At 40.2% G+C, this 11,590-nt stretch overlaps 1 protein-coding gene across 1 annotated transcript; it reads left to right on the top strand.

Moving 5' to 3' along the window:
- Nucleotides 1–3,072: 3,072 nt before the first annotated feature.
- cnih4 (cornichon family member 4) lies at nucleotides 3,073–8,128 on the top strand. Its single transcript, XM_085802981.1, has 5 exons — nucleotides 3,073–3,175; nucleotides 5,789–5,857; nucleotides 5,992–6,104; nucleotides 6,690–6,830; nucleotides 7,849–8,128. Exons 1-5 carry the CDS (start codon nucleotides 3,107–3,109, stop codon nucleotides 7,874–7,876), a joined length of 420 nt encoding a protein of 139 aa, XP_085659107.1. The 5' UTR covers nucleotides 3,073–3,106; the 3' UTR covers nucleotides 7,877–8,128.
- Nucleotides 8,129–11,590: the final 3,462 nt, after the last annotated feature.

The following is an 11,590-nucleotide window of genomic DNA, read 5'->3' as shown; positions in this document are numbered from 1 at the left end:
AAACCACATCAAAACATCGATCAGACATTAATAGCCTACATAATCATTTGTAAGAAGCACCTTTATTTTGAAATTCCCCTACACATATAAGAGGTGAGTATCTGTTGAAATTTCTATTAAAATCCTACTTTAATGTAGACAAACAGTCATGTTCTTTCAGTTATATTTTGTAGAAAGTGATTTTATTTTTGATTTTCTGATTGAGCTCAGAAATAAAAATGTGAACTAAAGGAAGTATTTGTATTTGTTTATGATTCAACTTTTATTGAGTTTTATTTTTTTAAAGACCAAACTTAAAACCAATAAAACAAACAAAATCACAAAAAAGGCAAAATTAAGATACACAATCTTATGACAATAAAACATAAAAGTAAAAACAATATGTTTAACTCATTTTTAAACCACACTACTGAGGGAGATTTATTTCTCAATTTGCAAGGTCGTATATGGTATTCGCCCCAAATTATTACCTTTTTTCAGATCTTACTTTTTGGGGGGGGAATAGGTTTTTTTTTTTTTTTAAGTATCTTCAAAATACAAATATTAAAGGCACATTGGTAATAGATAAATGCACAGTGCTGAATCAGCTATCTTGATCAAGAACAAAAAGAAAAAAAGAGAACGTGAAGGTCTCAGTCCACAATAGTAAATAAGTCCAGCAAAGAAAATAACCTTAGGGCATTTTTGCTTTCCATGTAATGTAAAGCAAACTCATAGTCTAAACAAACTGTCACTCACTTTTGAACATCAACACACCCTAAGTTACTTGGTATTTGTATTCACAAGGAAGTTAATAGCTGTTGTGGTGTGGAAATACATTGTCAATTCAATGATCAACAGGTCAATAGCATTGAAGCCACATCAAAACATCGATCAGACATTAATAGCCTACATATAATTATTTGTAAGAAGCACTTTTATTTTGAAATTCCCCTACACATCTGAGAGGTGAGTATCTTGAAATGTCTACTAAAATCCTACTTTAATGTAGACAAACTGGAATTTTATGTTCTTTCAGTTTTATTTTGTAGAGGGTGAAAACTGTAAGGCTCAATAAAGCTCAATTTGGCATTTCATAGTGAACAGAAGGCTGATTTTATTTTTAAGAAAACATTGTTGTTGTTCATTTAAATGTCTGATTGAGCTCAGAAATAAAAATGTGAAATTATATTCTGGTTGCTTTTTGTGATTTCATAGGAGTGGAAGAGATGACATTGCCTCATATCGATCACTGATCCTTGAATTGAATTACCTTGACATCAGACTTTTGGGCTATAGACAAACGTCAAATCGTTGTCGGTTGAATCAATATAACATTGTATTGTGATGAAATGCCTGAATATACACCAGTATCACTATTTTTTTATTTATATTTTAACTTATTTTGTTTTCTATTTGTCTTTGTCCCTTTTTTTAGACCCTTTTATTTCTATTTGCTGCTGCAATGCCCCAAATTAAGAATATCTTATCTTATCTTAATGTAGATTTCTGCTTAAATCAAACACTGTAACTCACACTAAATGTATTAATTAGGATCTAGTCACTCCCACTTCATCACTTTATTACAGATGACTAAATTTGACTTCTTTTCTTAAAAACAAACTTTATCTTAAATTTCAAATACTTACATAGGCTCTTGATGGGAACATATTGCATTTTTATTTTCACAAGGCATCAATTATCATAAATAAAATCTACAAGGCATGTGCACTATATGTTCCTTACAAGAAAACCCCCCCCAAAAAACCGAATCAAGGCACTTAATCTCATTGAGATTCTTCACAGTTCAAAATATTGCATTGCATTGCAGTTTCCACAATTATATGTTCATTATATGTTCATTCGCCAATAATCTTAAGGAACTAAAGTATTTGTTTAACTCTTTTTTTTTTAATGATTCAACTTTTATTGAGTTTTCAATTTTTTACAAGACCAAACTAAAAACCAGTAAAACAAAAAAAAGGCAAAATTAAGATACACAATCTTATGACGATAAAACATAAAAGTAAAAACAATATGTTTAACTCATTTTTAAACCACACTACTGAGGGAGATTTATTTCTCCATTTGCAAGGTTGTAGCCTATATGGTATTCGTCCAAAATTATTACCTTTTTTCAGATCTTACTTTTTGGGGGGCAGTGGTGGACAGTAACGGAGTACATTTACTTGAGTACTGTACTTAAGTGCATATCCAGAGGATGTGTACTTTACTTGAGTATTAGATTTCTTTGGTACTTATAACTCTTACTTGAATACATTTCCAAGACAAATATTTTTACTTTTACTCAAGTTAATTTCTAGGAAGGCTGAAAAGTACTCGTTAAACAGTACAGTAACAGTAAACAGTGTGTTTTTCCTGCACTTTGAGGGGCTGGAAAAAATCATATTATAGCGAACAATGGAACTGTGTATTTTTTTTCACGTAAAACCTCTCTTAGGCCACGAAAATAGGCCGTTTCTTTGGGTCTGTTCACAACAATGTATGTTGTAAATCTCTGGGCAGGGCTATGGGCTGGCGTTGCTAACGGGAGGAGTGCAGAGAGTCTTCTACTGCAATTAAAGTAATTGGGGGCTATTTGTAGATCATACAACCCCACTTTAAAAAAATGCTACTATCCCTTTAATTATCAGAAACAAGAGTTAAAAGGTCCTTAAATTCATTTAGAAAAAATTATAGTAATTCATTGATGTGAAAAATAAGAAATTACTTACTCTTACTCTTACTTTTACTTAAAGTACCTTTAAAAGCAAGTACTTTTTTACTCTTACTCGAGTAACATGTCAACTGAGCTACTTTTACCCGCTGTGATACCACACGACAACACACACAAGACAGAATAAATACAAAACATAGTCCACAAAAAAAAAAGATATTGCCCGCTGGGGATTGCACAACCCATTGTTCTGGAGTCTTGATGTGCGACTCTTCAGGCAGAAATATCTACATATGCTGGTGGCTGCCGCTGCGCCGTGGTGGTAGTTCCTCCTCCGGCCACCGGGGGGCGCCGAGTCGAGGCGCCGCCGCGGCCGCTCGGTGGCTCCCCGACAGGACGGTCACAGCCCGGGGCCGGAAGTGGCGGCGAAGCAGTGGCGGAAGAAGAAAGATGGAGGCGGCAGTGTTCATTCTGTCGCTGGTGGACTGCTGTGCACTGATTTTCCTCTCGGTTTACTTCGTATCCTTTCGGCTGTTGGGTGTTTCATCAAGGCTGGGGAGGAGGGGGGAGCGGGGTCGTTTGATCCGTTTGTTTATGTGCGTTTGTTTCCGAGCTACGGCGGCCGGGGCGGGCTAGCTGAGTTATCCGTTACCCCGTTACCCGCCGCGGTGTTGCCGCTGTCGCTGTCGGAGCTGAGCCCGGTCTCTACAGTCTGCGCCGCGGCGTGAGGTGTGGTCACAAACTACCAGAAAACACGGCACCGACACCCGGGAGTGAGGTGTCGGTCGGTCGGTCCGGTCGGTCGGTCCCCGCGGTCTGAGCTCGGAGCTCCGGTCTGACGGGTGAGGTGTCGGTCGGTCGGTGTGTTGCTGCTGTTTCACAACTTGATCACAACAGGACGAGCGCTGTCACTTTACACACTTACACTTCCGTCTGAAACTACACGCGTTTACCGAGTTTAGAAGTCAAACTTTACGTGTGCAGTAAATCACAAGTATTGAGCATGCGATTATATCGATTCAACAAGGCAAAGGTAGTAGTAGTAGTAGTAGTAGTAGTAAACCTTTATTTAAAGCAGAAGTAAGCGGAATTTTTGTGTTAATATAATAGTCTTTAATAGTTATCTCTTCCGACAGTAATCACTTCTATAGAGTGTTTGGTCTGAAACACGGGTCTGTCAGTCACTCTGCTCTGCTGTAAGCCGAGGAGAAAACTTTCCCTGTATCCTACAACCTTTATCCAATGAGGAGAGAGAACGGCATAAAGGGGCAGTCCTCTCTGTGTGTGCAGCCAAGGGATGCGCGTGAAGGGCCTTTCACACCGAACGCGGTATGCGCTGCGCCCACCGCGAGGTACAGCGCAGACAGGCGCAGAGCAGGGCGGCAGCGCGTACACATATGGCGCGAGTTGCTGAGCAACCGAACAAACAAGACAGGATTTGGGGGGGTATATGCAAAGATATGTTCGCCAGGAGCTACAAAACGACCGCTTCCAGGTGAACTTTAGCGTCAGGCTGAGCAGGGAGCAGTTTAACAGCCTGTTAGAGAGAGTTGGTCTGATCCTCAGGAGGATGACAACTCACTTCATGCATCCCGTCACTTTAACTGAACGTCTGGTCGTTTGTTTTCTCTCTGCAAGCGGCTGATTTTTTTTCAGACTCCACTACATCCTCTCCTATTGGACGCGCCGAGATGTCGTCACAGCGCGCTGCGCCCGGATTAAACATTTTTTAATTCGGGCGCAGCGCGCCGCCGCGGCACGCGCCCACCTCGCATGCCGCTCAGCTCGGCGCAGAGCCGTTCGCCGGTGCGCCGCGGTAGCACGTACACAATGAATGGGTTTGCTGCCGCCTTCCGCCGCCTGCCGCGTTCGGTGTGAAAGGCCCTTGAATGTGGTGACGTAGGGACGAGGGCTGTTATGGTGCGTTCAAGGAAACTCGTATTTTTCCGACCGTGAAGTGGTACCAGTTCGATCTGGTACGAGTTCACCGGTCGGAAGTTACGAGTGGCCGTTATAGTGACTTTCACCGGTAAAACAGGTCGGAAAAACACGAGTGGGTTGCCTGGAACGCTACAAAGTCGTAAGTCGTGACTTGAAGCTGTAATTTACGATTTCAAAAGCCTGCCTGGAACGCAGCATTAGCGAAAACGACCGGACCACTTACTTCTGCTTTAATATAAGTCTTTAATAGTTATAACTTCCGACAGTAATCACTTACATAGAGTGTTTGGACCGAAACACGGGTCTGTCAGTCACTCTGCTCTGCTGTAAGCCGAGGAGAAAACTTTCCTTGTATCCTACAACCTTTATCCAATGAGGAGAGAGAACGGCATAAAGGGGCGGTCCTCTCTGTGTGTGCAGCCAAGGGATGCGCCTGAATGTGGTGATGTAGGGACGAGGGCGGGGACTGCTAACTCCATCGGCTGACAGGAAGTTAGCCAAAACGACCAGATCGCTTACTTCTGCTTTAACCAGGCAAAAATTGCTAAGAATACATTCTTATTAAGGCAATGGCCTGGTAGGACGTGAAGGACCTCCTAAGGGGCAAGGGAGAGGGGGAGTATAACATTAAAATATAGGCTAGACAATAAAAGAACATACGACAACAGTGACACAAAAGAAAAGAAGAATAGAGAAAGTCTGTTATGATAGGAGTTTCATTTGATTCATTCAATTCAGGGATCAGTGATCGATATGAAACGATATCGTCAACACAATCACTTTTCATATTAACATTACAGAAAGCAAATAAAATATCATTTATTTTTATGTTTGAGCTCAACCAGACATAATAAACTATTTATAGCATTAAAATTCATGCAGAGTCTAAACTAATTGATCTCTCTTTGATCAGCTAGACATGTTTTTGCAAATTAAATATGAACCTACAGCAGATACTCATTGCTTAAAATGTCCAGGGAGACTTAAAATAAAGTATGCCTTATAAACGATGATATTTGATATGTTATCATTTTTCATTATGGATAAATGCTATCGACTCTTTGATCATTGAATTGATGAATTGTAACACCCCTAGTATGTACAGCGTATAGTTCAGTTTGATGAAGCAGAGACTTTTCGGGCATTATTTGTTGTGTGTGTGTGTGTTTATCTCCTTGACTGGGCTCTCAGATCATCACTCTCTCTGACCTGGAGTGCGACTACATCAATGCTCGGGCCTGCTGCTCCAAGCTCAACAAAGTGAGTCACTGATCTTGGATCCTGGCGCCTCCTTCTTAGTTTTTTAAAATGTATTATAATGATTGATTGTGAATATCAGTGTGTGTTGATATTGATGAGTCTGGTGTGTGTTTTCTGCTGCTGTGTTGTTTCAGTGGGTGATCCCAGAGATGGTGGGCCAGTGTCTCTCCACCATGCTGATGCTGGTCTCCATGCACTGGTTCATCTTCCTCCTCAACCTGCCTGTAGCCGCCTGGAACATTTACAGGTGCGTTCGACATCCGTGCAGCTTCTGCTTCCTGGTTTTCTTTTCTGAGAAGAAAACGCCACAGCTCAATACTATATGGGACTGTTTTGAGTACGATCCAGGGATCAGTGACTGATATGACACAAAAAGCAGCTATAATGTCATTTGACATATTTAATTCTGGGCTTTAACAAGACGTTTAAATAAAAAACAATCCTATTTTTTGAATAAAATTCAGCTTCCTGTTCACTAAAGTGTCACTATAGCTCATTACTAATTAAAGCTAAATTAAAGCTGTAGCTAACTAGTAATTAGCTACAGTCATCCCTTTGCAAATTAAATATGAAACTGCAGCAGTCACGGGAATTTCAAAATAAAGCTGCATCTTAGAAATGATAATATGCATAAATGCCTGATGTTTCCTGTTGGATCAATGCTATTGACTCATTGATCACCGAATAGATGTAGATCAATGTATCCTTACACATCTAGTCTTAACTAAATCTACACAGTTTAAGCTGCTTGATCGTCTCCTCCTCTTCCTCCTCATCATCACTCCCCTGTGGTCCACACCTGGTCGGTTTCACCCTCCTCTTGTCCCCGCAGGCACGTGAAGGTCCCGATGGGAAACATGGGCGTGTTCGACCCGACTGAAATCCACAACCGAGGGCAGCTCAAGTCGCACATGAAGGAAGCCATGATCAAACTGGGCTACCACCTGCTCTGCTTCTTCATTTACCTGTACAGGTGGGGAACAGCGTTTTACTGTGTAAACACACTAAAGGCAGGATCAGGCCACACGATTTCAGGCCAATTTTCACATGATTTTGTTGTGGTCGACACATTTCCAGCGTCGGGGCCCACACAGTGAAGCTCACTTTATGAGCAATGCACACTAGGGCTGTCAGAATGAACTTCTCTATTTGAACAGAATTTGAATTATTTAAAAAATGAGAACATTTGTTTTTGAAAACTGATGTTTGAATGTGTGTCTTCCGCAACAACGTAAATTAACAAGCTGCAGCTTCAAATATACTAGTGTTTTTTTTAAATTGCCCGTTTATTCGGCTGGAGCGGTGCACCTACGTGTTCCCACACTACATGTACACCTTTTCTTTTATTCTATCGATCGAGCTGCAGACCACTTGCGTGCCGATCCGTGGAGAGTGATCCAAACGGATCAGGGATGTTGCACTTTATAACATTTCGAGTTCCCTTCTTGAAGTTTTATATTGAGTTGGTAAAACTTAAGTGTGTTGCTTAATAACAGATTTGGTTGGACAAAACATTAAAAATTGGAATATAATTCAAATATTTAACATAAGAAGCATTAGAAATTTGAATCTGATTTATTTTGGGGGAAGATTGACAGCCCTAATGTACACAATGTAAGTGAATGGTTTTGAGGTGAACATTCGTTAATGTACCTCATGTTCTCTCTTAGGAACAAACAGTCAGACTGTCCTCTTCACCACACTCAGAAATGACTCCACAATCGTTTTTTCTTCCTTTTCTTTTTCACGTCTGAGCTCAAGACCTCTAACATCACACACAGCGCTGCAGTAGCCAAGATTGACAGTTTGTTGTGACGCCTCCCCGATGTCCTATGAACTCACGCAGGGTTCGATGATTGGTCGGGGACGATACTTGTAGTGTTGCCAGTCTTTAGTTTATTCCACTGTGATCGTTTTAATCTGTCATGGAGACCATTGTTGTTTGTACTGACGAGCATCTCTCTCTGTTTCTCTTTGCTTTGTTCCTGCAGCATGATCCTCGCTCTGATCAACGACTGAAGCTCTCGGCAGCTTCTCTGACCCCCAAGCTGCCAAAAAAAAACATCCCAAACTCCAGGCTTCACTCCCCCTACACCTCCACCTCCTCCCTCCTCTCTGCTCCTGCTCCGGTCCTGCTGTGTTGCACCAAACCTGTCAGAGAACAGACTCGCTACTATACTTTACTGTGCTGTCACAACCCCAGAGTTTTTTAAACACTCCGCAGCTCCGTCACGACAAAACTCTACGATCGTCTTTAAAACGAGCCGCGTCATTTTGAATCTGTAGCTCAGTGCTCAGAGTTTTCCTCTGTTCAGACACACGTAGCTCCGTGAACCTGCAGCACCGTCAGCGATGTTCAGCAGACTCAGTGTTTTGAAGTTCAATCGTCATCTTTTCTTATCTGTTTTTCCCCCGCTTGTGCCTTTTTCTCTTTCTTTCTTTTCTTTTTTTATGCTTTTACCAGTGAAACTTAATGTGATTTGTTTTGTTCTGGTTTAGAAAGAATCTGGATCAGTCGTAACTTTTTTTTTTTTTTTTTTAGCTGCACGTCATGGTTCAGAAACAACAGAGATAAAAGAATAAATGTAGATTATTAAAAAAAAAGAAGATTGAGACACTGAGTCTGTGTGAATGAAGCTGATCTCATCGAGGTGTTTCACTGGTTTCCTTGGCGACTGCGGGTCAGAACCAGTGAGTCGAACAGAAACCGAAACCAGGAGCTTTGTTGTAATGTTTGTTTGTACTGATGTTAAACTCTGTGACAGCGGTGTTTTATCACTCCATCCTGTTCCTCTCACAGTGTTTTTTGGTGCAAACAGGAGCCGCCTCAACACACACACACACACACACACACACACACACACACACACACACACACACACACACACACACACACACACACACACACTACAGCTGACTGATAAATATTCATTTCATTTATATTTGATCCATATTAAAGTCTGAACCAGCGGGCAGAGTTAAAGGACAATCACACTGAACACACACACACACATACACATCAGTCCTGGATGCTGTGAACTGGGGTCATGTGATTTGCCATAAAATGGGTTTAATGTTGAAAGAAGCGATTGTGTGTGAATGTGTGTGTGTGAGTGTGTGTTCTGATGATGTGTTTACCGACTGATTTCAGAGTCAAAGGAGAGGAGAGGGGGAGGAGGAGGACGGTTGGACGTCCATGTTGTCTCTTCGTTCGGTGTGTGTGTGTGTGTGTGTATGAACTGGGTGAACTGGTGAATGGGTTCCTGTCTGATTTACAACACAGTATAATGTCTTATAATGCAGTGTTTGTTTCTGGAGAGAAAAATTGCAGAGTTTCATAAATAAAGATGAAAAGACAAAAAAAAAAAAGAAGAAGCTTGTTTTTGTTTTGTTTTTTGTCCTCACTCGATTCCATGGTTTGATTTGTTTTGATTTGATTATTCTTTATTTCAAACATATTAAAAAAGAGAGAAAAGGGAAAGGCATATGAAACTAGAAAAAGAAAGCATTTCCAGCAGGAAATGCGTGTGAATACTGAAAGCAGCAAGCAAGAAAGAGAAAGAGGCAGACAGAAAGAAAGAGACAGACAAAAAGATAGTAAGAAAGAGACAGACAGAGAGAAAGAAAGAGACAGACAGATAGAAAGAAAGACAGAAAAAGAAAGAGACGGACAGAAAGAAAGAGACAGACAGACAGATAGATAGAAAGAAAGAGACAGATAGACAGACAGAAAGAAAGACAGAGACAGATAGAAAGAAAGAGACATACAGAAAAAAGAGAAAGAAAGAGGAAGAAAGAGACAGATAGAAAAAAATAGACAGACAGATAGAAAGAAAGAGACAGACAGATCGATATAAAGAGACAGATAAACAGACAGAAAGAAAGACAGACGCGGAAAGAAAGAGACAGACAGGAAGAAAGAGAGAAAGACGGAAAGAAACAGACAGATAGAAAGAAAGAGACAGAGAGAAAGAAAGAGAGAGATAGAGACAGACAAAAAGAGACAGAGACAGACAGATGGAAAGAAAGAGACAGAGAGAAAGAAAGAGAAAGACAGAAAGAAACAGACAGATAGATAGAAAGAAAGAAAGAGACAGACATACAGAAAGAAAGAAAGACAGATAGAAAGAGAGAAAGAAAGAGAAAGACAGACAGAAACAGACAGATAGAAAGAAAGAAAGAGACAGACAGACAGAAACACATTATAGTGTCCCAAAAAACAAGTCCGATATTCAAATCAGTAAACAAAGTTTGCTTGAAAACGAGCAGGAGGAAGCCGAGCTTTTCAGTTCCCGCCGCTTATTATATATATTTTCATTCAAGTATAACAAAATAAACCGAACATACAAGCAAACAAAGTCAACAGACTCACTCTCAGTTTTATAATCACCTATCCCTTTGTAGTCAATATTCCAACCTACTTTTCTTCATTCTCATATTTTTTTAGAAACATGTTTTTGTGTAATTCTTTTTTAAATAGTTTTATGTTGTGCTTTTGAGCTTCATCTCCAGCCCATTCCACTTTTGCAGACTGTTATGCACATACTTTTCAGAGTTGTTCTGACATTAATTCTCTTAAAATTCAATTCCCCTCTCAGATGATACCCACACTGCCTTTCCATAAACATATTTTGTACCTCACCCAGAAGTAGGTTATATCTTGCTTTGTAGATGATTTGTGCAGTCTTGTGTTTAACCTAATCTGTGAATTTCAGAGTGTGTGCCTTCATAAATAATGAGTTTGTATGCTGAAGATATCCAGTGTGGTAACGTAACGGTGCAGCAGCTCTGTCAATCCACACAATCACATGTTCATGTCAGGAAAAGAAACAAAAAGTGCGTCCATTTTTAAAACCCTGAATGCTTTTATTTAAAATATGCATACATAATACTTCTCCTACAGAACAATACAGAACAGTACAATCACTTTTTTTTTTCTTGTAGTAACACATTTAAAATGTAAAACTGCCTGCAAGCAAAACAAAGATCTACTTTGGCTTCTTACAGCGAGAAGAGGAAAAGAAGAATAAGAATAAGAAGTAGAAGTAGAAGAGAAGAAGCCTGAAATACTCTGAATGGACAAACTGCAGAACGAAGCTAAAACACCACGTGTGTGTGTGTTTGTGTTGTGTGTGTTTGTGTGTGTGTTGTGTGGTGGCAGAGCTGAAGCTGCTGGTGGCTGTGATGGCGTCTGGGCGGATGAACACGGGAAACACACTGACAAACTCAACGTGTGTGTGTCTGTTTGGGTGTGTGTGTGTTTTCAAACTGTGACAGTGAGGAACCATCGACATCATCTTAATCTTCATCATCTTCATCATCATCATCATCATCATCGTCATCATCATCATCACATGCCATAACGTTACAACTAAACAGCACATTTCACACAACGTCACATCATCATCATCATCATCATCGTCATCGTCGTCGTTGCCATGGCGTCAGGACGGTTTCTCCCGACTCTTCTCCTGAAAAAACACTTCATTATTATCATCTTCATTATCTTCATCATCATCGTCATCATCATCATAACTTTTATGTTACACTTGTGTACAAAAATGTGTCACACACACACTCAACGCCGACCAGTGTGTTACTACTGCGTCAACTCAAAAGGATGAGGCCGGCTGGGAAGTTATTTATTTTATTTATGTATTTATTTATCCATTTATGTATTTATTTTTTTATTATAAATCAGTGTGTGAGTGCGTTTTCTGAAAAATGCAAACG

Source organism: Trachurus japonicus, chromosome 16 (assembly GCF_045865225.1).
Source record: "Trachurus japonicus isolate A0001 chromosome 16, Traja_1.0".
Classification (NCBI taxonomy): domain Eukaryota; kingdom Metazoa; phylum Chordata; class Actinopteri; order Carangiformes; family Carangidae; genus Trachurus; species Trachurus japonicus.
This window is presented reverse-complemented; position numbering and strand designations above follow the sequence as displayed.